The sequence below is a fragment of the Mus musculus genome, chromosome 2 (assembly GCF_000001635.26).
Source record: "Mus musculus strain C57BL/6J chromosome 2, GRCm38.p6 C57BL/6J".
NCBI lineage: Eukaryota > Metazoa > Chordata > Mammalia > Rodentia > Muridae > Mus > Mus musculus.
This window is the reverse complement of record NC_000068.7, coordinates 136,002,157-136,028,577: the sequence shown is the minus strand read 5'-3', so window position 1 is coordinate 136,028,577 and position 26,421 is coordinate 136,002,157. Positions and strand designations below refer to the sequence as shown.

General features: G+C 40.1%; 1 protein-coding gene and 1 pseudogene across 24 annotated transcripts in view; one reads left to right on the top strand and one right to left on the bottom strand.

Annotated features, from left to right (window-relative positions):
• The first annotated feature begins 2,326 nt into the window (after positions 1-2,326).
• Gm26227 lies at positions 2,327-2,427 on the top strand (annotated as a pseudogene).
• Positions 2,428-13,975: 11,548 nt separating this feature from the next.
• The window catches only part of Plcb4 (phospholipase C, beta 4), a 356,000-nt gene continuing 343,554 nt past the window's right edge, over positions 13,976-26,421 (bottom strand). For 17 of the 24 annotated variants that reach the window (XM_030248529.1, XM_011239359.3, XM_030248537.1 and 14 more), the window contains 5 exons: positions 25,918-26,019; positions 21,181-21,238; positions 20,669-20,755; positions 17,606-17,642; positions 13,976-15,612 (listed from right to left, as the gene is read on the bottom strand). In XM_030248529.1, coding sequence (XP_030104389.1) covers positions 15,524-15,612; positions 17,606-17,642; positions 20,669-20,755; positions 21,181-21,238; positions 25,918-26,019 — 373 coding nt within the window. In that variant the 3' untranslated portion in view covers positions 13,976-15,523. The remainder of the gene's footprint in view (positions 15,613-17,605; positions 17,643-20,668; positions 20,756-21,180; positions 21,239-25,917; positions 26,020-26,421) is intronic. The other 7 variants (NM_001355155.1, NM_013829.3, NM_001355154.1 and 4 more) reach the window with 3 other exon arrangements.

The following is a 26,421-nucleotide window of genomic DNA, read 5'->3' as shown; positions in this document are numbered from 1 at the left end:
ATATTTATTCTATAATTATTTTGTATAACGATGTAATATTGTTGTTATATAATTAAACCCTCCAAAAAGTTAAATTTGAGTCAATAAAATGGGAGATAATCTTGAGTGGTCCAAACTTAATTAAATGAGTCCTTAAAATGGACTGGACTTTTCCTAAAGGAAGTGATAAAAATAGGATTCAGATTCTAGCCTTTCAAAAGCAAGATGCAGGGGCTTAAAGAAGTCCAATAGAGGCCAAAACCTTGAGACACAGAACCAAAGGAAGCTTAGGAACCAAGAGTGACCCCTGACCAGTACCCAGCATGCAAGCAGAGTAGCTAGCTGTAAGTAAAAAAGCCTGAATTCTTAAAAACTCTTGAGTTTTGGGATCATGAGCCTTGGGGCATCATAGTCCAGATAATTAATGTCAGCCTTGTGAGAGTCTGAGTAGAGAATGATCCATGGTAAGATGCCTACACTTAATAACCTACAAGATTGTAAGCAGGAGAGCTGGGCGGTGGTGGCGCATGCCTTTAATCCCAGCACTTGGGAGGCAGAGGCAGGTGGATTTCTGAGTTCGAGGCCAACCTGGTCTACAAAGTGAGTTCCAGGACAGCCAGAGCTATACAGAGAAACCCTGTCTCGAAAAAAAAAAAAAAACGAAAAACAAAAGAGATTGTAAGCAGGTATACAGTTTTGTAATAAATCTGTGGTCCTTTAGTATACAGCAATAGAAGACAGATACTGTATCAATGTATCCAACTGGGTGATGAAAGTAACTTAAAAAAACACAACAATGTTAAAATTTCTGATCGTTGTAGTCTGTTCATATGTTCTGCATTGTGTTCTCTGAAGGGTTGAAGTAATGATTAGGAGCAGGGCTGCCTGAACTGTGAGTTTGAACCCCACCTTTTTTTATGAGATGAAGAGACTTTGGAAAAGGAACATCTGTGAGATTGGGACATGGAAAGTTTATAATAATATAATATAATATAATATAATATTAACTTATAAAGCAAGTAGAGTTTCAAGAATGAATCAATGGCTATGTGTGTGAAATACTAATGAGAGGTTTAGATCAGCATGGGTAGTATGACACTATTCTTATGTCTACTCCCCTCACACAGGGAACCAGCAACAGATCAAAGTAAGGATACCAGCAAAATCCAACTCAGTAAGCCAATGGCTTTTATTAGGGTTCCTTGCAGGAATATGAGTGAGAGGTTACTTACAGAAGCAGAAATGACTCAAAGACAACTGTGTCAACAAAGCCACCCCAGCATGGATGACAGCTCATGAAATCTGGAAATCAGGAGTGCACTGTACAACCTACAAGCAATTCTACAAAGTATAGTGTCATTTCCAGGTAGCTCAGTAGATGTGAGACCCTTTCAAGCAGCTGAGCTCTGCTTCTTTTAGTCAGCTCATTGGTCTCTACTTCTTGCAGTCCTCAGATGGTCTGAACCTGTCTCTCAGAAGTCATTAATGTTATGCATTTATTTTTAGAATTGGATGTATCTGGCCAGTTTCATGGACTTCCTGAATTGTTAAAAAGCTTTCTGCAAGAATTTTCTGGTTAGGTTTCTATGTCCAGGTTAAATACCATGACCAGAGCAACTTGGGAAGGAAAGAATTTCTTTCACTTCAAGGTTGTAGTCCCTCCTGAGGAAAAGTAAGGGCAGGATTTCAAACAGAAAACCAGAGGAAGGAACTGAAACTTGGGCCATGGAGGAACACTGCTTACTGGCTTGCTCTTCATGTTATGCTTAGTCTGCTTTCTTATTGCATCTAGAACAACCTAACCTCGTGTGACACCATCCAGAGTGACCTAGGCTCTTCTATTTCAATTATTAATTAAGAAAATATATCCACAAACTTGCCTACTGGTTAGTCTGGTGAACGTAGTTTTTCAATTGAAGTCCCTTCTTCTCTGATGATACAAACTCGTGTCACGTTGACAGAAAACTAGTGTGTGGTAGTTTGAATGAGAATGTCAAGCCACTTAGAGACTCATACGTTTGAATACTTGATCCCCAGTTGGCACAAGTATTTAAGAAGGATTAGTTATGGCCTAGTTGGAGGACATTTGTCACTAGGAACAAGGTCTGATGTTTCAAAAGACTCACAAGTTTTTCAGTAAGCTTCTCTGCCTACTTATGTATCAAGATGTGAGCTCTACACTGATGACAGCCACCTGTCAACATGCAGTCTCTCCATATCATGGACCCTAAGACAATTTATATGCACTGTTTTCATAAGTTGTATTGCTCATGGTGTTTTATTACAGCAGTAGAGAAGTAATTAAGAAAGAATGTTTCACATTCCTTTCAACTTCCTGTGAAGTTCTTTGCTTCAGCAGCAAATATAAGATTAGAAACAATACAGAAAAGATTAGCATGGCCCCTATGCAAAGGTGACACAAACATTTATGAAGCATTCCATATTTTTCGTCTCAGGTTTTTGAAGATTTCAAACACATTTGTAACAAATTGTGAAGTTACATCATGTATCATAAAGCAAGGGTTCTCAACCTCCCTAACGCTGAGACCCTTTGATACAGTTCCTCATTTTGTGGCGATCCCCAACTGTAAAAGTATTTCATTGCTACTTCATGTAATTTTGCTACTGTTATTTATCATAATGTGAATATAACTGTGTTTTCTGATGGTCTTAGGTGACACCTGTGAAAGGTCATTCAACTCCCCAAAGGGGTCAGTGGTTGAGAAGCACTGATTTTAAAGGCCAGATATATGAAATTAACTGTCAACAAATATAAATAGTCACACACACACACACACAGAGAGAGAGAGAGAGAGAGAGAGAGAGAGAGAGAGAGAGAGAGAGAGAAAGAGAAAGAGAAAGAGAAAGAGGAAGAGAAAAAGAAAGAGAAACTTGTGTCTTAAAGAGCTTCCTCCCAAGATGGAATGTTTTATCTTATAGGAAATTGCTACTTAGCCACATGTAAAAGAAAACCATGCAATTTGGCTGGGTGAAGGCGATCCATATCTTGACCAGTGTCTAGTACACAGTAACATGGAGACATGTTAGTAATCATAAGGTCCACATTGACAGTCCACTGACACTTTACAAGAGTACTGAAACTACTCAGGGGTAAATAGTCTTTTTTAAGAATGATGGTGGGGTAATATTGCATATGCTAATCAGTGAAACTAGCTCTTATTATCACATACAATGAGAATTAAGAATGGAACTGGCAAGATGGCCGAGTGGGTAAAAGCATTTGCTTCTAAACCTGACAACCCCAGTTCAATCCCTAGGACCCACATTATGGAAAGATAGAATGTACGCTGCAATTTTTCTTCTAACTTACAGGTGAGTGTTCAGGGCCCATGCATAGACACCCCCACCACATGTAAATAAATTAATGTAAGTATCTTAGAAGAAAAAGGGCAATTTAGTAATGATGAATTAAGCAATGATTTCTTAGATATGATCAATCCCAGAGCCATAAAAATAAGCAAAAGATACAAATTAAATGTCATTAGAAAAACCACAAGATCTTTCTTCTTTTTGAGACTAGGTCTAGCCCAGTCTTGGCTAGACTTGCCTTGGCTGACTTGCAACTCACTCTGTAGACCAGGCTGGCCTCAAATTCACAGAGATCTGCCTAACTTTGCCTCCCAAGGTCTGGAATGAAAGGCATGAACCACCATGTTTAGCAAAACTTTTGTCCTTTAAAAGACACAACATTAAAAAAAAAATTAGTAGGAAGTAGGCATGCTATAAAATGAGAAAAAAATTAAATCACACATCTAAAATAGGACGCAACCTGAAATGTATAAAGAACATCTGAAATTCACCTAAAAATGGCAATCAACTTTAAAAAGGCAAGGCTCTGAACAGATATTTCTGAATTAATAAAAGAAGACAAGAGAATGAAAGACACAAGGCTATTCAGGCAATCGATATGTACACTAAGCATGCTTGACTCCAGTAGCAATCTTGATAATGTAATGCCACCCTCCTCCCCCTCCCCCGACACACAGAGGCGGGGATGGTTTTTACAAAATGGTAATAATGCAACAGTGATCTCTGAAAGAAATTCCATCTGTTCCGTCCACCCAACAGGCTTTCCTGCTTCTTCTCTGCTATTCCTGGTACTGCACAGTCTCTTAAGGACTGCTTACGTCCAGTCTGCTTACTGCTCAGTTTCCCTTTAGATGACAGCTGTCATCTTTATCAAGTAACTGTTCTTTTCTGTGTGTAATTTTTTGTTCCCTGCCAATCTCTTAGTTTTTCTTGGATTGGTTCAAACCATTTTCCATTGCTAACTTGGAGACATGGCATGGGAAACAATGAAAGTGTTCTAGGCTGTTTTTTTTTTTTTTCTTCTTTCTGTTTTGTAACACATCCTATTAGCAAAAGCAACTCTTAGAGTAGAAAATATTAAACTCACAGTATCCCTTAACACAGAATTTTCCACTTCTTCTAAGAGGGATGTGGACTAACCTCTCCATAAAGGAACAAAGATTTAATTTTTTAATCCGAACTCTTAGATAATTATGCCTCTTTGCTGGTTCCCATTTGGCTTCAAGTTTTGTTATTTTGACATAATTCCTAATGATCTTGAGGTAATGTGTATTTATTTATGTATAATAAACGATGTGCTATTCCCCCTAATTTATGTTGTGTCATAAATATATACCTATTTTTCCATTGTATATTTCAAACAGTTTTGAACTATGTTCAGATAATGAGGAACATGAATTTTTTAATTAGATATTTTCTTCATTTACATTTCAAATGCTATTCTGAAAGTCCCCTATACCCTCCCCCTGCCCTGCTCCCCAACCCACCCACTGCTGCTTCCTAGCCCTGGCATTCCCCTGTACTGGGGCATATGATCTTTGCAAGACCAAGGGCCTCTCCTCCCATTGACGGCTGACTAGGCCATCCTCTGCTACATATGCAACTAGAGACACAAGCACTGGGGAGTACTGGTTAGTTCATATTGTTGTTCCTCCTATAGGGTTGCAGACTCCTTTAGCTCCTTGGGTACATTCTCTAGCTCCTCCATTGGGGGCTCTGTGGAGGAACATGAATCTTAATTGCACACCTGGATAAGCTTTATGTTCACATAACCTTTGATCAAGCCAAATTATAGCTCAACAATTCTTAAAAATCTTTGGTTTTGGGACTCCTTCATGTGCTTACAGAAATTTGTTTTTTAAGAAGTAGAAGGAACTCTACCCAACTCATTCTATGAAGCCACAATTACTCTGATACCTAAACCACAGAAAGATCCAACAAAGATAGAGAACTTCAGACCAATTTCCCTTATGAATATAGATGCAAAAATACTCAATAAAATTCTCGCTAACCGAATCCAAGAACACATTAAAGCAGTCATCCATCCTGACCAAGTAGGTTTTATTCCAGGGATGCAGGGATGGTTTAATATACAGAAATCCATCAACGTAATCCATTATATAAACAAACTCAAAAACAAAAACCACATGATCATCTCGTTAGATGCGGAAAAAGCATTCGACAAGATGCAACACCCATTCATGATAAAAGTCTTGGAAAGATCAGGAATTCAAGGCCCATACCTAAACATGATAAAAGCAATCTACAGCAAACCAGTAGCCAACATCAAAGTAAATGGTGAGAAGCTTGAAGCAATCACACTAAAATCAGGGACTAGACAAGGCTGTCCACTCTCTCCATACCTATTCAACATTGTACTTGAAGTCCTAGCCAGAGCAATTAGACAACAAAAGGAGATCAAGGGGATACAAATTGGAAAAGAGGAAGTCAAAATATCACTTTTTGTAGATGATATGATAGTATATATAAGTGACCCTAGAAATTCCACCAGAGAACTCCTAAACCTGATAAACAGCTTCAGTGATGTAGCTGGATATAAAATTAATTCAAACAAGTCAATGGCCTTTCTCTACACAAAGAATAAACAGGCTGAGAAAGAAATTAGGGAAACAGCACCCTTCTCAATAGTCACAAATAATAACAAATATCTTGGCGTGACTCTAACTAAGGAAGTGAAAGATCTGTATGATAAAAACTTCAAGTCTCTGAAGAAAGAAATTAAAGAAGATCTCAGAAGATGGAAAGATCTCCCATGCTCATGGATTGGCAGGATCAACATTGTAAAAATGGCTATCTTGCCAAAAGCAATCTACAGATTCAGTGCAATCCCCATCAAAATTCCAACTCAATTCTACAACGAATTAGAAAGAGCAATCTGCAAATTCATCTAGAATAACAAAAAACCTAGGATAGCAAAAACTCTTCTCAAGGATAAAAGAACCTCTGGTGGAATCACCATGCCTGACCTAAAGCTTTACTACAGAGCAATTGTGATAAAAACTGCATGGTACTGGTATACTGACAGAGAAGTAGACCAATGGAATAGAATTGAAGACCCATAAATGAACCCACACACCTATGGTTACTTGATCTTCGACAAGGGAGCTAAAACCATCCAGTGGAAAAAAGACAGCATTTTCAACAAATGGTGCTGGCACAACTGGTTGTTATGTAGAAGAATGTGAATTGATCCATTCCTATCTCCTTGTACTAAGGTCAAATCTAAGTGGATCAAGGAACTTCACATAAAACCAGAGACACTGAAACTTATAGAGGAGAAAGTGGGGAAAAGCCTTGAAGATATGGGCACAGGGGAAAAATTCCTGAATAGAACAGCAATGGCTTGCGCTGTAAGATCGAGAATTGACAAATGGGACCTCATGAAACTGCAAAGCTTCTGCTAGGCAAAAGACACCGTCAATAAGACAAAAAGACCACCAACAGATTGGGAAAGGATCTTTACCTATCCTAAATCAGATAGGGGACTAATATCCAATAAATATAAAGAACTCAAGAAGGTGGCCTCCAGAAAATCAAATAACCCCATTAAAAAATGGGGCTCAGAACTGAACAAAGAATTCTCACCTGAGGAATACCGAATGGCAGAGAAGCACCTGAAAAAATGTTCAACATCCTTAATCATCAGGGAAATGCAAATCAAAACAACCCTGAGATTCCACCTCACACCAGTCAGAATGGCTAAGATGAAAAATTCAGGTTACAGCAGATGCTGACGAGGATGTGGAGAAAGAGGAACACTCCTCCATTGTTGGTGGGATTGCAAGCTTGTACAATCACTCTGGAAATCAGTCTGGCGGTTCCTCAGAAAATTGGACATAGTACTACCAGAGGATCCAGCAATACCTCTCCTGGGCATATATCCAGAAGATGTCCCAACCGGTAAGAAGGACACATGTTCCACTATGTTCATAGCAGCCTTATTTATAATAGCCACAAACTGGAAAGAACCCAGATGCCCCTCAACAGAGAAATGGATACAGAAAATGTGGTACATTTACACAATGGAGTACTACTCAGCTATTAAAAAGAATGAATTTATGAAATTCCTAGTCAAATGGATGGACCTGGAGGGCATCATCCTGAGTGAGGTAACACAATCACAAAGGAACTCACACAATATGTACTCACTGATAAGTGGATATTAGCTCAAAACTTAGGATACCCAAGATAGAAGATACAATTTGCTAAACGCATGAAACTCAAGAAGAATGAAGACCAAAGTGTGGACACTGTGCCCCTTCTTAGAATTGGGAACAAAACACCCATGGAAGGAGTTATAGAGACAAAGTTTGGAGCTGTGACGAAAGGATGGACCATCTAGAGACTGCCATATCCAGGGATCCACCCCATAATCAGCTTCCAAATGCTGACACCATTGCATACACTAGCAAGATTTTGCTGAAAGGACCCTGATATAGCTATCTCTTGTGAGGCTATGCCGGGGCCTAGCAAACACAGAAGTGGATGCTCATAGTCAGCTATTGGATGGATCACAGGGCTCTCAATGGAGGAGCTAGAGAAAGTACCCAAGGAGCTAAAGGGATCAGCAACCCTATAGGTGGAACAACATTATGAACTAACCAGTGCCCTGGAGCTCTTGACTCTACCTGCACATGTATCAAAAGATGGCCTAATCGGCCATCACTGGAAAGAGAGGCCCATTGGACACACAAACTTTATATGCCCCAGTACAGGGGAACGCCAGGGCCAAAAAATTAGGAATGGGTGGGTAGGGAAGTGGGGGGGGGTGAGGGTATGGGGGACTTTTGTGATAGCATTGGAAATGTAATTGAGGAAAATATGTAATAAAAAATATTAAAAATTTAAAAAAGAGAATTATTTATTTATTTTATGTATATGAGAACATAATTGCTGCCTTCAGACACATCAGAAGAGGGCATCAGAACTCTTGACAGATGTTTGTGAGCCACCATGTGGTTACCAGGAATTGAACTCAGTACCTCTGGAAGAGCAGCCAGTGCTCTTAACCACTGAGCCATCTGTCTAGCCTGGAATATGAGCTTTTGTTTGTGTGAATTTGTCTGTAAATACTACTCTTAGAAATTAAAACAGTAATTTTCAAATATTTACCAGTCCAATCAACTAGCACTCAACCTATCACATACTAATATTTAACTAGTATAGGTTACATAGTAATATAGGTTAATATAGTAATATAGGTTAATACATAATAATATAATAATATAGGTTAATAGTAATTTTAAATGCAAAAATGACATCAAAATATTGGTAGAGTGGCACTGTTTATATCATTCTACGTCTTTTAATGTCTAGCTTCATAGAGTCATCTACATTCTGAAAGATTTCCTTTTAATGTGTTGTGATGTCATTTATACACACACATACATACACATGCACATAATGCATGCACACATGTGTACACACACACACACTGATCATCTACAGAGGTGACCTGGAAACTAGAGATGTTCCCATGTCATTATGCAAGTTCTTGGAAGCACAGGATGGACCCAAGGTGCCTGGCATACATTCTGAGAACCACTTCTACACTCCATTCCCATCAGGCCAGGTCACACGAGGGAACCCGTTCTAAGCTACTCGAAGATTTTCTGCCATTGGAATTATAAAGAAACCACATATGTTGATGTGGTCCCCTTTTGATGTAACTTGGTTTCCACTATTTTAATATTAAGAATAAATAATATGTGTTTTGACGAACATTCAGATTCCTTTCTTTGGGAAAGAAATTTCTTGGAACATAAGGTAAGCTAGTGTTTAGCAAACAGACGTTTGAGCCTTGGATATATTCTTGTTTGCTGACTTTTATTGTTATTTCCTTGTGACGGAGTCTAATATGTCCAAGATAAAGCATCTCAGGAACTGAGCTCCAGCACTTATTCCCATGCAAGTCAGAAAAAGATAGGACTGTGAAAGGGACCTTGCCTCTTTTACTGGCTCAGGCATACGGGTTTCTTTTTGTGCAGAAATAATGGTGCTGCTGTTTAAAGTTACATTCTGTTCCTTCCTATCAATAGTTTTCACTACTCTGATGGAACAGAATGCTTTTCATGAAATATTAAAGATAAATATTCTTATCAGCTGCTTCAACCTCAGATTTATACTAAAGGTGCAACTATTAAAGTGTGCTTGGGATTCTTCAAAACAAGAGTATCACGGAAAAGTTCAAAGAAATGTGGTCCTCATACAGAGTTGCAGAAGAGAGTACAAAGGAAAAGCTGCTTCAGGTTTAAAATGAAGTATCCTTGAACAACACCAACAATAAGAACATCTATCCTTCACTCTGCACATGCTCCTAATGTTGACAGACTCACCTGTTAAGTTCCTGGTGGCCTTTATGATGGTGACTATTTTATTTTATTTTTTTGCATTGCTGATGATCGATGCACGTCCCAGGTTTGTACCCCAACACTGAATGGCTTACCCAGTTCTGGACTTCATTGAAAAGGCACTATTGGATTTGAAGTATTTGTTTTTTTCTTGGAATTGAAAACATATTCTGCAAAAAGCTTATTTTAGTATTTTTCAGTCAGGTATTTGAAGATATTTCCTGCTTATGAAGTTACACAATTATAAGTCCTAAATTTCACCTTACTGGAAATACTTCAAATCATCCAATAATGGTGAACAGCCCATTGTTCTTTGAAAATCAAAGGCAACTTTGAGGAGGCTTCCTTCTTGATACTCCTGGTTGACCCCAAATTCAGAGACCCATCTCCCTCTGCTTCCCAAGTACGGGGATCATAGGTGTGTGCTACCACTGCCTGGCTGGAGAGATTGTGTCAGGATAGAATACTGTGTAGTGGGCTAGAAAAGATGAGTGTTATCCTTCCGTTAACAATGAATGATAAGCTGAGATGGGTTACGTGAGTAGACAAGTTTAGACTAGAAATGTAATACTGTGTTCAATAAAGTGGATATTATTCTTTAGCTGGTAGATATGAATTCCTTATGTGCAGATGGCATGGAAATATGATTAGGACCATCATTTGGCAAAACTATTCTGTGTATATGGAAGGGATTTGAAGGGAACAGAAGTTGAATAGGTGAAAGTGGAAACTTCTAGTTCTTTGGAAAGTTAGTTACGTCAAATGATGTTTAGTTGGAGCACACGTCAAAGGATGTGGATGTCTTGCTAAAGCAAACACGTGAAAGACATTTTCCCGAAGCAGACACAGGTGAAAGGATGTTTGGATATAGCAAACACGTGAAAGGACACTTGATGAAGGAGTATAAATATGACCTCACAGACAGTGGGAAGTGAACTCAGCATTGGTTTGGTTTGCTCTGCCGAATTATTCTTTACTAAGGACACACAAGTATTGGTTCACCGTACACAGCGATGTTGAGTTCAACTTGTGATAACACCGCCATTGAAACTCACCCAAGAACTGATCTTTAGGTTCCTGCACCAGCTTGCTTCTTTTGCAGCCTCGCCTCAGGCGGATTGGCAATCCTGGTGACTTCTTCAGAAATGAACTAGAGTTGCTGGTCCATGCCTGATGTCTACTTGCTGAAAGGGCTGGCCTGAAGCTGCCTGATGCTTGGCTGCCTAGAGGACTGGTCTGTAGCTTCTGAATTGTGTTTGGTGTTTGCTACAGGACTGAACTGCTGCCTAAGATCAAGCTCACGTCCAAAGAACTACTGATGAACAGGTACACTGCCCCAATAGCCTAATAACTTTTCCACTATCTCTGCTGGGTGGTGGGCTAGAGGGGAGGTGGAACCATTATTAAAAGTATGTTGCAAAAAAATGTATGCTTACAAGTAAGAATGCTCAAACTCCTGGGTGTCAAAGAAGCAGAGAAGTTTAATGGAAAGAGAAAAATGCTTCTCAGAACAGGGAGATATAATTTGTAGTTGTGTCAGCAGCTGGGAATGGGGGCTGATGAGGCCAAGCAGAACAAGATTGCCCCAGGTTAAGCAGTGGCTAGGATCGCTCAAACACATAGGGAGAACAGATGGAGAACCGGGCTCCATTTTTTATTAATTACACACAATGTGAACACTGTCTGTGTAAAGCTTGATATCTCTAAGGAGGAAAGATAGAGGGTCTCCTCACAAGGGTGTAAGACACTTCACAAGCATAACTGAGGGCATGCGATTGGATGAAAGAATGGAGGGAAAAACAGATCTCTCAACAAGTGATCAATTATAGATTTCTTTCCTGTTTTCAATTACTTTCCAGGAAGCTCATTGCTGAATGTTAGACCCAGGTGCAGACAGTTCTGTAGGTTTTCTGAAGGATGCTCTTGTACCCTATAATTTGAGCCCCCTTTAAGCCTTGGGGCTTGAAGATTGTGCATAAAACATTTGAAATACTATGTTTCACAAATTCTCCCATGTACACATTCTTCATATTTTACCATCCCTTAAGTCAAGAGATGTGGTAGTGATCATTGGGTGGCATGTAATTTGACCGGCAGGATATCTTTATTCTGTGAGATCTATAAATATCTAAAAAGAAATCAAGTGAAGTTTTCGGAGTCCTAAACTGAAAACAAAATTCCTATATACAGAAGCCAGATAACAGCGGAAACTCTGGTAAGTCTGTGGCTTAGTATAACCAGGCTCACTTTGCATTTCTTGGGACTTAGCTCCAGGTGACAGCAAGGATCCTGGATTTGTGAGGCTCCACTGTATTAGAACAACTATACGAGACACCCAGACAAAGGTGGTGTCATGGTGGAATCCAAGGTGGCACAGCCAAGATCCAGTACATCTGTATGCACCAGAAAAATGCTAAAATGAACAGCCACGATTAGAACAGTGGCAGTGATCTTGAAAAACCTAGGTAAAAAGGCTCACTCTACAGAGCTTCAGATTGTCTGGAAGACCAGAAGCTCCTCCCACTTAGCAGAAAACAAAGAGCTTCCTTCTTAGCCAGATATCAACTAGAGAAGGAGGCCATAGGAACTCCTAGAGGAGACAGTGCTCTGAATAGGACTGGGCACTAGAGCAACATGCCCTAAAACACAGCAGTGTTCTAATGCTATAAGAAAATGAGTCATTTTAATTATCAAGGTTTTTTTTTCTTTAATAATTATAGAATTTGGCGCATAAACTTGTAAACAATGTGTCTGTCTGACTGTCTGCCACATGTGGGTGGGTGTGTACAGAGGGAAGAGGGGACCAGATCGCCTGGGGCTGGAATGACAGCTGATCATAAGCCACCTGGACGTAGATGCTGGGAATTCAAGCCCTGGTCACCTATAAACACAGCAAGCACTTTTGGATGCTGATCCACCTCTCTAGCACACAGCAAAGGTCATAATTTTGCTGTTATTTTATATGTTTTGACTTTAATGTTGTTCCAGTAGATCCTTTATGGGTAAATATGTCTCAAATACTCCACAGACCACATGAGGCTCAAGAAGAAGGAAGGCCAAAGTGTGGGTGCTTCCGTCCTTCTTGGAGAACAAAATATTCGCAGGAGCAAATATGGAGATAAAGTGTAGAGCAGAGACGGAAGGAAAGGCCATCCAGAGACTGCCCCACCTGGGGATTCATCCCATATACAGTTACCAAACCCAGACACTATTGTGGATGCCAAGAAGTGTATGCTGAAAGGAGCCTGATATGGCTGTCTCCTGAGAGGCCCTGCCAGAGCCTGACAAATACAGAGGAGGATGCTCGCAGTCAACCATTGAACTGAGCATGAGGTCCCCTATAGAGGAGTTAGAGAAAGGACTGAAGGAGTTGAAGGGGTCTGCAACCCCATAGGAAGAACAACAATGTCAACCAACCAGAGCCCCCAGAACTCCCAGGGACTAAGCCATCAACCAAGGAGTACACATGGCTCCAACCGCATATGTAGCAGAGGACAGCCTTGCCAGGCATCAGTCAGAGGAGAGGTCCTTGGTCCTATGAAGGCTCAATAGATGCCCCAGTGTAGGGGAATTGAGCCCGGGGAGGTGGGAGTGGGTGGGTGGGTGGAGGAACACCCTCATAGAAGCAGGGGGAGGGAGGATGGGGTAGGGGGTTTCTGGGAGGCAGGGAAACCAGGAAAGGGGATAACATTTGAAATGTAAATAAAGAAAATATCCAATAAAAAAGAAAAAAGTAATCTGGGATAAATTAAAACTGTTTCAGAATCTAAAACTGCAAACTATAACTATTCACCATGGTATAGAAGGAGGGAGACCCAGAGATCACATGACCAGAAAAATGGGAAACTAGGAGCCTTCTGAAAAGCAAAGACAAGTGGTGAGTGGTAGCTTCAGGGCAGATGACAGAATGACAGCAGCCTGAGGCTCTTGGAAGGAGCACTGGCTTTGAGGAAGAGAGTCTAACAATTTTATTTTGAAAACCGGCAATCCCAATGTGAGGGCCTTTTATCAAATGGGATGTTGGTGCTGAATATATGCAGTCTTGATTCTACTGTTTTACAAAGAAGAAAGCCAGGAATTTGACAGGGTACAGAGCTATTATGAGCTATTCAACTCATAACTATGAGGGACAAAAAGCTCATGACTTCTGTATGTAGAATCTGTGTGTTCTGTGTCAGTTGGGGGAAACCACAATGGGGATGGGAAATAAAGCCCCTTTTTGAAAATAATGAAGAAAACATACATGAAGAGGCAAAGGTTTTCTAGAAAGCATCGTGGAAGCAAATACTCTGGTAGATGTTACATGTGTTTTCATTTTTTATTAGAGAAGTTGTACATTGAATTTTAGCCTTCATGGTATCATAATCTTCTCTGCCCTCTTCAGAGGAAGGTACAGAATCTATTTGTACAACCATATACAACAATTAAGTTGGCATTTTGTATTCTAAAATCAGGAATCTGACTCTTGCTAGGCTACCGGATCCCTGCATGCTCCTCTGAGTTTGGGCAGCATGACTCCATCCCATCGGTCCACTTTATGAGACACCTGCAAGGCAACTACAGCAGGCGAGAAGACCATGCAGATTAACACGGTAGCAAATTGTTTGGATATTTAACAGACATAAAAAGGTTATTTCCTGATATGAAAGTCTGAAAATCTGCATAAATATTTTTGTGTAAAATTAAATTAGTTATGTATTTTTCAAACTAGAACTTGAAGTATCAAGAATGCCCACATAATTCATATACACATATATATAGACTTTTTCATTATGCTAAAAGTCTTGATAGTCAAATAATATTCTGTGCCGTACATTTACTTAACCAGTATTTATTTGGTGTTAGGTTAACTGTGTTTGAATGGGTTAGTCATAATTGGTGCTTGTGCATCATGCAAAACATTACGTCTATGATTCCTGCTCACTAGTCTTGTCGTGTGGTAATATTTAGATGACTTTGAGCTATAACTGTGAGAATTAAGGAGTATAAATACTTTGTACATGGTCACATTTACAAACATTTGCCAATAACCACTTGACGATCCTTATAGTGTAGAGTGAATTGCAATATGTGGAATCGGCAGAAGCAATTCCTACAAAGCAGGGTCAGCTGTAAACTTTCTGAAACGAGCCTGCCGAGTCCCCCTGGGAGCATTGATGAGCTTGGCACAGATACACCGTTTTGTGTCTCTATTGTCCTAACGATTTCTGCAACATTTACAGGAAGGTTAGCATCTTATGGCATGGTAAAGACATGGCACTTACTGATGAGGTAACTTAGGTGTAGAAAATTCTGCGAAGTGATTTGTATAGCAGACGGCCACTTCTGCTAATGAACTGGAGACAGAGGTGTTTCTTCTAGTGCATGCGCTTACTATTAAGTTACTAATGCACTAATTTTTTTGTTTTGTTTTGTTTTGCAGCAGCAGCAGCTCAAACATGTCCTAATGCACCACAAAGCAGAGTTGTTATCACCAAGCCCACTGGCTTGTGATGCTGTCTCATAGCAAACATGTTTAAGTCATATATCATGATTCAACTCTGCCTGTCAGGAATAGGGGATTTCTCTCTCTCTCTCTCTCTCTCTCTCTCTCTCTCTCTCTCTCTCTCTGTGTGTGTGTGTGTATGTGTGTGTGTGTATGTGTACATAGCTACTTTTGGTTGGCCAAAGAAATTCAATACTCAAATTGTTAAATATAAGAGCGTTTGGTCATCCCCAGTCCATGTGGTTTCAGGTAACACCGTGTCTATACATAAAAGAAACACAAAGAAAACAGCTTTTGTCTGTGGAGTCTGTGTTTGGAAGCTGGGCATGATCTTCTGGTGTTGCATGGTCTTCCAGCTTCAGTTTGCACTCTGGAGTTTCATACTACTGTTGCTGGTCTGCGGTCCATCTCGGCTTCCAATTTCACCATCTGCTGCATCTCCTTCGCCTACAACACCAGAAACACAGCCTTATGCATGGAAATTCCCTTCCGAAGATTCCCACTGGCCCTAGCCTCTCTTCCTGCTAAACCCATCCTTATTACATAAATGGCAAGCGGACCGGCAGCCGCAGAAGTTCTAGGGGTTATTTTCAGAAATGCAGAGTCTTGGAGGTTGCTTAAAAGCCACAGGATCTGAATCGTTCTTTCAACAGGATCTTGCAAGAAACTTTTATGGTACACAAAAATCTGGGAAAATCTGGCCTACAAATTTCTGGGAAAAACCACATGAAAAGAACTTGAGCCAGATACTTAGATGATGTCAAATCAAACTGTTTAATTTAGTGTCACGTGACTTTTTTTTGGATAATTCTATCACTTTCAGGATAGCATTGCTTTCCTTTCGTACAACTAATTTTCCAAGCAGCCTGAAGTTTAATTAAAAGTAATTACTTCAGAGTTTACCGATGGGGCTAGGCAAGGTAAGGGCATGTGTGTTACACAGCTTTGGCTAGAGTCCTACAAACAGAACATTACAGGAGCAGGCAGGGTGCTAGAAATGTTACTATTCAAACTCTGGCCTCTTGCTTCTCTGAAGTAATTTACTTTTTACGGACTGGCAGGATATAAGCTGGGGTGAATTTAAAATCATGAATTAAGACAGTCACTAAAGCAACAAGCTTATTTGAGAGGGGCTATAGAAGCAGGTTCTAGGGGTGGACATGGGAAAATCAATCAAGTGATTCATTTCAACTTTTACTTACTTTCCAACCAAAGCCTAGATGCCCAACCCACATGCTTGCAACGTTTGAAAGGGTAAGAAACCCTCCTCCTTTTTTCAGTGATGTACCACTGAAACAAAGGACAGGTAAGAATGGAGAATGACACATCAATAGAGATATATTTTGAAAGGAAAATTCTGAAGTGCCATGATATTACGGTTCATGTTTGCTTTGAAGTTCCAGCTAAATGGAAGGTCAGAGGAAGGAGCTGGCCAATTCTAGATCATCCTAGAAATACCTAAATCTCCCAAATGAAGTCCCAGAACAAAAATCAATTTATGTCACAGATAATGCAGTGCTGTTATTATTATTATTTCAACATTATGGCTTTCGTTTTCATTTTAGTGCGGGTAGATATAGCATCACTAAAGAGTTTTAGATCCATGTATATTTGAGGCTAGTGAGTCCCTCTAGCCATATTATTTTCAATGTCTGACATACAGTAATACTCACAAGAAAATGAAGAAATGGAGAAAATATACAAACATGAAATAATGACACAAACAGTATCCGTGAGAGATGATAGTGACACATTTTCAGCACTGGAAATTAAATGACTTGGTGTTCAGTAAACAGTAATAAAAGATTCCCTACATTTTGGCCCCTTTGCATTTAAGGATTCTATTGAACATAGTATAAAATGCATAATGAAATGCCATTCAAAGATTGCCCTGAGAGCTAAGTTGTAACACAAGTAGCGTGGCCATCCATTTTTATTGCCTGGGATCACTTAGCAGATGTTTGGCTATTACAACAGACATCTTTCTCAAAAACATTCTGTTTCCAAGAGTCAATTATATAGTCACCTTATAAGGGGTGACTAGCCATAGGCAGACCAGACTTAACAGAGAACATGGCAAAAGCCATTGTATTATAACATTTCTGCACGCAGACCACAACATTACATCATCGAAAAGGACCAACAGACATTATATAAAAATAATGTTCTCAGTCTGGGTTGTCTTCATGGTAACAACCCAGTTCTTGGATTTGTAATTGGAAATGCTGGATAAAACACTCCCACAAGCAAATGTGACAGCATTTCCCATTAAGTAGTATGAGGAATTCAAGCATGAAATAGCCAGGGTTTTAAGTCTAAACCCTTAAGATATCAGTTAGCTATGACCAGATGGCAGTCATAAATGGAAATCAAACCAAGAATACTGACATAGCCAGGAAGGAAAGCAAGGTCTTGCTTATCATCAAAATTTCAGTCCTACCTTGTGTTTGGGACACTGCATGACAGGATTTCAAAAGCTGTTTGTACAAAAATAGTAATGTCAAAATTGAGTCATATATAGAAAACAAAGAAAATAAATGAATACCAAAGTGATTTTGAGAAATGAATGCAAAACTATATACAGAAAAGCAAAAAAGCTAAGAGTAAAACATGTACACACCCATCAGCAACAACTTTCCCCAAGCTGAGCTCAACAAAGGAAAAAAGGAATAACAAAACAAACAACCAATGCCTATTAGCACATCGTGTGTCACTCTCCAGTGAGTGCATAGGGAGACTTAGCTTTGCTGAGCCATTTCCCTCACTCTATTGAATGATAGGGTTGATGACAGATACTAATTTTTAAGACTTAAATGTGACAGGGATGGAATCATTAAATGTCTGAAATGGTACATGTCAAGACAGATGGAACACTGGGTGGTTGGAGGACTATGAGAAAAACTAAGTCACAAGATTACAATATGTGTACATATATGTCCTGGCCCTTGGGAAGCTAAGCGAACAACTGGCTGATAAAAGAAGCCAGGCTAGAGAGTGCTTTACAAAGGACAGGATCCAGAATCAAGACCAAACAGTGTGAGCCCTTTAGCTGTTTCGCCCAATGCCTTTGACAGTGGTCTCGTTAGTTCCATAGATCCACCGGGCTTTATTTTGGGGTTGACAGGGCATGGCTAGGAAGACTATAATAGGAAAAAGTAAGAAACCATAAAAGGCGATATAATATAGATGTGTAGATTAAAGCATCTTTGGTTTACACACAAGGAAGAAACCTGGGGCTTAACAAAGGGTTGGAAGATTGCTTTACGAGTCTGGGATTGTGTGAATATGGTGACCTGTTTTGCTAAAGGAATGTGTACTTGGCTTTTAATGGAGCTCCGTTACATGGCTTCAGCCTTTGTGTTTACGAGGAAGCCAGGGGATTCCCTGCGTCTCTGCCCTGTGCACAGGAGAGGATTATAGCAGACAGAGGGACTGAGGACTCAGTGCTTCCTGACCTGCGTGTTAAAAAAATACATACTACCAAAACCGGGCGTTTAATTGGTTATGCAACAAGATATTATATTTTCAAATTAAAGCTGAATGTAGAAATTCAATCCCCAATTCTACATTTGCACAACGTTTCTATTGGAATGACTTTTCCTTGAAAATCATTACATTTTTACATCTGGATATTTTTCACGTTCGGTGCTTTCTTAAGTTTCTGTGACTCAAAATTTCACTTTTGTGGGTGGTAGATGTACTTATGACATATTAATAGGTAATATGTGAGTTTTAAGAACAAAAAAGCCTGGATCTTTCCAACATGGTCCAATCAATACAACTACCAGTAATCCAGGATTTTAATGCAAGTAGGCTTCCATAGTTCAAGGTACCCATGTATTAGTATAATGCGCATAGTGATTTCTTTATTATGCTTTAAAAGTACCAACACCTGAAAACTGTATTCTCTAGCTATGTAGTGATGAGTAATTTTTAGCACATTTACATTCTTTAGTCAAACTTGTTGCTAAGCAACACAGTAATTTCTAAATAGTTTCTTAATTTAGATAGTTAAACCCTAAGCGTGCCTTGCCTTTCATCAGGCCCTTCTTTGAAAGAAGATTCGAAAGCCTTTCAGAGATGCTTATCCTCTGCTTTCTTTGAACATCTTCCCCCAGCCCCCAGTGAGTTCGGAAGCTTTGGAGATCATAGTGGCTCAACCCTTTCTTATAGTCTCATGTCACCTTGGGGACACATACTGAGAAGTGCTTTCAGGAAAGAGCATAAGTTGTATGGTGTGTACCTGATGTATTTATGAGTTGGTCAAATGAACTGGACAGCTAGGACCAAACATGTGAACTGCCTCTCTTAGAGGACCCGGGCGGTATTTATGACTAGAACTGAGTAGCTGAACTTAATTCATGCCCACAAGAGGACTGGGTTCTGTCCAACAGAGAGTGAGAGCAAGAGCGAGGACTTGAAACAAGAAGCTAGGTTTGTTACCTAAGCTACAACACAAAAAAATGACTTTGTGGTTTTGTGTTCCTCTCTTAAGGACCTTTCAAAGTATAATTCCTTCTGAAGTACTCTTCAGGATGAGTTATTAACTCTGAAAAAAAATCTTAGGTAGGATTGCTTTTTAGAAGGGAAGACATGTAAAAGAAAAATGCAGTATGATTATTTCTTCAAAAGCTCTATACAGTTTCTAAAATGTGAAGATAAACATCCAAGTCCAATGCCTTGAACCAAGATTGAAACGGGACCAAGTGAGACAGAAAAGATGTGCGCCTTGCTAGGAGTTCCCGCCTGGGGAGCTAGGGTTCAAAGGAAGGCCGCTGGGCAGTGGGTCACATGGGATGGAGCCTGCTATACTACACTTGGCATGCTTCGTGGAAACAGACTTGTCCAGGTGTCGAAACTGACTAAGTGGAGCTTGGATAACTACTGCTGTGTACAACTGTTCTTCTCTATTGAGTGGTTTGGTTTTTTTTTTTTTGTTTTTTTTTTTGAAACAAACAAACCCCGAGAAGATGCTCTTCACTGGGTTGTTGAGTTGTGGGGGACATGAATTTAGATCCCACCATAAAGCTGCTGAACACTCTTCACTGGGTTGTTGAGTTGTGGGGGGCATGGATTTAGATCCCACCATAAAGCCCTGGGAAGAATTTACAAGTTCACCTTTTAGATTGGCACTGAAAATAGACGGTTCTTCTCTTTTACTTTTAATACACTAACACGTGCAGCCTGTAAGCTATAAAGCTAAAAACAGAAATGAAGAAGTGGTTCATAACTTGCTTGCTTAGGGCCATCACACTTAGAACCCATCCTGTCATAGACTCAAAGGACAACTTTACACTCTTAATCCCCCAGAGCCTCTTGCCTCTCCCCCTCCACAAAAGGCACTTCTGTTCTTTTTGGACGAAGAGGAGGAAGTCCAGTAAGACCCAGAAAGTCTCTCTACCTTCCACTGTATTTCCTGACCACAGGGTTCCCGTGGGCCATGGCACTGCACCCCTGAAGCTGATGGGCCGCCTATGTCTGTTATTTGCACGGGATGAAATACCTGCTCGTTCTGTTTCTCTAGGAATTCTAGGTGCTCCAGCTGGACTTTTTTCAACTGATCCATTTCTTTTGACTGCTTCATCGCCAGCTGGAAAGAAAATATGATCAATGTCATGTTGTCTTAAAATTATAAATGGTGGATAGCTTACTGGGTTTATAATTTAGCCGGGGGTGATCACACTTTTCAAAAAGGAATGAAAAAAGAGCTTGAAAACTGTTAAGGGTTTAAACTCGTAGTGTATATTGGGCAGATCTTTCCTTCCCAAGTCTTAGAAAATGGCTGAGCACTTATGCATGACTGGAAGGTGGCACTGTCACCTCCACAAAGCCATGTCAGTTAATTTCCATAATGATTTTAGTAAGAGATGGCTTTGGCTTTCAGGGAGGGGCAAAGCTGGAATACTTAATGTACAGGTAAAAAATGAAATTAGGTAAATGAGCTTGCAAGGCTGAGATGCAAGCACAAGTTACATTTTCCAAAGAGGAGTGTCGAGAAAAACATGGGATACTCACTCTCTTTCTTTCTTCTAGGAACTTCTTAGTGTTGCTGCTGTTCAACTCCCTGACTCGCCTAAAAGCAATGGAGACAAAGAACTGTCAGTCCACCAGCCTGTGGGACTGTCACTTTCACCCACCACAAACTGTCTTCTCTCGCTTCCCGGAGAAGACTGTCGCATCCTTTCCCTTTCATTTTTATTGTATCATTTTTTTCAAACACACAAAATAGATAGGAAAATATAAAACCACCTTGTCACATCACTCAGATTAACCAATACTTATGTTTCTTTATAATTTCCCGTTCTTGTGAATGTGTGTTTACCTGTGTGAGTTTATTTCCACCACGCATGTGCAGGAGCCCCAAGAAGACAGAAGGTGTTGAAGCCTCTGGTACTGGAGTTATAGATTGAGATTTTGTACTGCTAAGTGCGGGCCCCCAAGTCCTGAAGTCTGTATGTAGTCCCTGTGACCAAGTCATTTCTGATTGATAAGTAAAGATGCCAACAGCCAATAGCTGGGTAGAAGAGACATAGGTGGGGTTTAGGTTTCCCAGGGCTTGGGGTCTGAGGAGAACCAGAAAGGGAAGAAGAGGAGTTCGGGAGGAGGAAGGAGAAGCCAGGATGGCTTAGGAGTCAAGAGAACCTGAGCTTGTGGGCTGGCCAATTGGAGTTAAGAGCAGCCCAGATGAAACATAGCAAGTAGTACTCGGGGTTATTGATAGGAAAGTAGATCCTAACAGTATGGAGGGTAGATGTCTGCCCAGCTCTTGTGTTGTTGCAGGCTTATTGTAAATATAAAGCTGTGTGTGTGTCTTTCATCCAGGAACTTAAATAGCAACGGCGGGGGCTGGGATTAAATACTTTCTCCAACAGTGACAGGCGGTTGTGACCTGCCAAGTGGGCGCTGGGAAGTAAACTGAGGTTCTCTGCAAGAACAGTAGGCACCCTTAACCACAGAGCCATCTGTCCAGTCCCTGCTCTCCTATTTTTAAAGACAGAATTTTATACATAAAATTTAAACTTCCTCTGTACTCCTTCACATTCTATTTTCCCTTCTTCCTCTCCTTGGAGGAAGTCCCGAGGCTGACAGAGGCTTACTTAGCCATATCTTAATATTTTTAACCAAAATGGATGTATCCACAGGAAATACAACTAAGTGTTCTCAAATTTTCCTGTGTCACAGACAGACTGCTGTGCTCCAAACCTAAGAGCCTGACTCAGTGCGGCTGAGAGGGCCTGGGCATCAGCATTTCTAATGGGATCCCACAAAGCACTGTTAAAATCAGTCGGCACGCTAAAATCATTTTGTGTGTTTTCAGGACTTAGGATATTTTGGGTATATTTCCTTCAGAAACTCAAGCTCCAAGACTTGCTTGCTGGTAGGATATAGACAACTTCATCTTCGTCCTATGGCTTTATCTTCACCCCACGGCTTCCTCCCCTATGTTAGTTCGGAGGTTTTTCATGACTACACAACAGAACTGGGTGAACTCCTGCAGTAATGGTGTCCGCTTAGGCTTCTCCGTTTGTGCTCACGGCATGTGCAGTTTTCGTTTTCTCTTTTAGACTAGTATTTTCTTTTTCTTCTTTGAAAATGTATACACGTAACATTCTAAATTTCCTACTGCCTTCCTCCAGCTTCCCCCAAGGCCTGCCCTCCATGTTCATGTCTTCTTTTGTTCTTATTATCACCATTAATAGCCCCCAAATCCAATTAGTGCTGACTGCATTCACATGGATGCAGGGCTGTCCACAGGGATGTGTGTATTTTCCGAAGCAATTCTCCATTCTATGCATAGTTTCAGATTTACCATTAGCATTACAGCTGCTTTGAAAGTGATTTGCCTCTGTTTATTTTCACTTTTCATCCCAAATATCACTAATTCATGTTTCTTTTCTCTTCTTGATCATTCTTGCTGACAATCTACTGAGTGAGTCACTAGGGGTTTTTTTTGTTTGTTTGTTTTTCATTTTTAGATAAGCTATTACTTTTCTGCATGCTTTCTCTTGCTTTTTTTTTTTCTCTCCTACTTTAGCACTTTGTGCATTCTGTTATTTATTTTGACCTGGGATCTTGATGTTCACTTTGGTTTCTCCATTCTTTGAGCGTTCAGATCATTAATTTTCACATCTTTTAAGAAATACCCATGATTTTCATGTAAAAGTCGCTATAATTTCTGTCCATGATAAACAGTGTCTGCATTTTAATTTTATATATAAATACCGTATAATTTCTGTTTAAAAGAATAGTTTTTTAGTTTCTATTGGTCTTGCTAAGTCCTATAATAAGTCTTTAGCCTTAGTCCTCAGCAGTGTGATAAAGCCAAAGCCACACTATATATAATATGCTACTGTATAGGTAAGTGGCTTTTTGGCAGAGAGGCTGTTGTTGTTGTTGTTATTATTATTATTATTATAGAAACAGCAATTTGTTATTATTATTATTACTATTACTATTATTATTATTATTATTATTATTATTATTATTATAGAAACAGCAATTTGTTGATGCTTTAGAACCATGTAATGATGGATACAAAATTTCAGTCAATACATACAAATCAAAATAAAGATAATATTTTTTGTGTGTAGCCCTGGATGTGTTGGAACTCACACTGTAGACCAGGCTGGTCTCAAACCCAGAGATCCTCCTGCCTCTGCCTCCCGAATTCTGGCATTAAAGGCGTGCACCCCCAACACCTGGCTACTTCAAAAGCCTAGCTGATGGTATTAGTGGTACTTTAAAGTTTAGGGTGATTTGAAAGCTGAGATGAGTGGCCGGTCCCCCCATCCCAGAGCTCAATATTCTGAGACAGGAGGAGCTTAATGAGTTCCAGGGTAGCCTTAAAAATGTAGGGAAGCATTGCATGTAAAAAAAAAAAAATAAGGAAAAGGAAAAGGAAAGCTTGTACTCAGCTGAACCTGGTCCACTCTGTAACACATTTGATAAAACACAATCAATGACTACTTAGCAGTCTGGTCTTCATGCTGACTGTTATATCTCACTTTGTACAGGCTAAAGGAGTTCAAAGTTAACACCAGAGTCTAAGAAAATCAAACAAAAATAATTTGTATTTATTATGTTTTGGATATTTGAGATTTCCGGGTAGAAGATGTATTTCCATGTATACAAGACTCTCAAACGAAGATCCTTATCTGGGAAAATGTCCAGAAATTGGCACCTTTGAAAAGTGAACAAGCACCAAAGAGATGCTACAATACCAGCCTACAAATAATTGCTTGAACAGATGACTAATGTCCTCCCCTGAACCTTCTTACTGGGAGGCACAGATGGCACTCCACAATGATTGAGAAATATCTTGGCCAAACAGTTAAAATAAAAAAGCAATTTGTCTCCAGGTCAAAATCACTGTGGCGAACTAGTGAGATGGCTCAAGGGATAAAGGAACTTAAAACCAACCTGACAACCTGAGTTTGATCCCTGGGTCCCACAGGAGAGCACCAACTCCTGCAAGCTGTCATCTGACCTACATATGAGCACCCTGTGTGATTGTGGCAGCTCCTGTATGCTCTCCCCTCCCCCACATCACAAATACAAACACTCACATAAAGTAAATAAATACATATAATAATAAATAGATTACTGTGGAATGCTACTTCCCATTGAGGGGTGGAGCTATTATGTTTAAAAGGCATTTTATAAAACTTTACCATAAAAGATGTATTAACTAGTTGGATGCTTTATATTTTGCCATATCTTGATTTATTATTACCTAGCACCATTTAAGAACTGAAAAGAATAAATACAACCGAGGCAGTCCTGCCTAAAACGTCAGTATCCACTGAGCATCTCAGAAGGCCAGGAATCTGGAGATGAAGCCCAGAAGATCCCATCTTTGGGCTGCAGAGTCTTCTAGCAGCCCATGTTTCATGGAGTGATGCATCAGTCTGACATTCTAAACTCACTTTACTCTTTGGTCCCCAAGAGCTAATCTGAATTCTGTGTTTTGTAGAGCAGAAACCAGTCTTTCAGTGGACCTGGACGTTATTAGATACCATTTCTTTGTGAGCAGGAGCCCAGATAGCCATTGTTCTCCTCAGCTCTGCCTGGTCTTCTATTTGTAGAATAGATGGCTTTGGGTCTTTAGAGATGGATCATGATGGGTGACTATTATCTGTGGTCACTGGCAATGCCCCCTTGTCAGCAGCATGGCTGCTGCTCTGTCTCAGGTTCCCTTCACCAGCTGTGGTAAAGCCCAACCATAGCCTTACCACAGCAGGTCTGGTTCCACCCCATCTTGTCTTCCCTGGATTCCTGCCTCAGTTTCTTCTAGAAAGCCCACCTAACTGAGAACAAACGAGAAAAAAATCTATGTGGAAACTTTACAGATAGTTCCTATTGACAAAGGCAGCAAATCAAGGTGGGAGGAAGCCTTCCTGATATTCAGACCCATCTCACCCAGGACGCGCTGACACTGGAGCAGGAGAGAAGTTTGCAGACCGATGGGAGGAGAAATGCTAAAGAATTATATGAAATTATATCAATTATTGTCAGGTTTGTACATATGTTGTGTGAATGCAAATACATTTTACCAGTGACAGTTATCAGGAAAACATCAGAAACTACTCTATTATTGCAGTAATAATTGACTTCCATAGAAACTGTACTAACAGGACTCTTCGAACACCACAGTATTAATATCTCAGATCTATGCCGAGTTCACATAACCAAATGTTGCTGACACTGGTTCCCAGTAAACTAGACAGTCCCAGCAAGCACCCTCACACTTACCTTTCCCGTTCTGCCTTGTTCTTGATAGATTTATCTTGACTGATGGCCTTGCTATTTTCCATAGAAATCTTAGCCTGATGGGCTCTCATCTCCTTGCTTTCCCTGTGAAATAGAAATAAAAGTAAATAAATGTAGAGGCATACAGAGGAGAGTTAGAATCCAGAGAGACTACCGTTGAAGGTCAGTGAGCGGTCAGATGGAGTTCTGATATATGCTAAGAGGGTATAGCAATGCGAATGTATGGCTCTTTGTGCCACACTCCTAAAGGGTGCCTTTATGATTTATAACACGAAAGATAAAAACCTCAATACAATACATAACCGTAGGACTAGGTTCACATTCTTTACACAACTGACAGGCTCAGGTGAATGGAGATGGCTGAGGAAGGTAGTGCCATCTAGTGGAAGCATGCATCATGGTCGGTGATCAGATGCTGTATTTGCTCAAAAACAAAACCAACCAACAAAAAAAGCACAGGTGTCCAGCTTCACCATGAACTGTCTG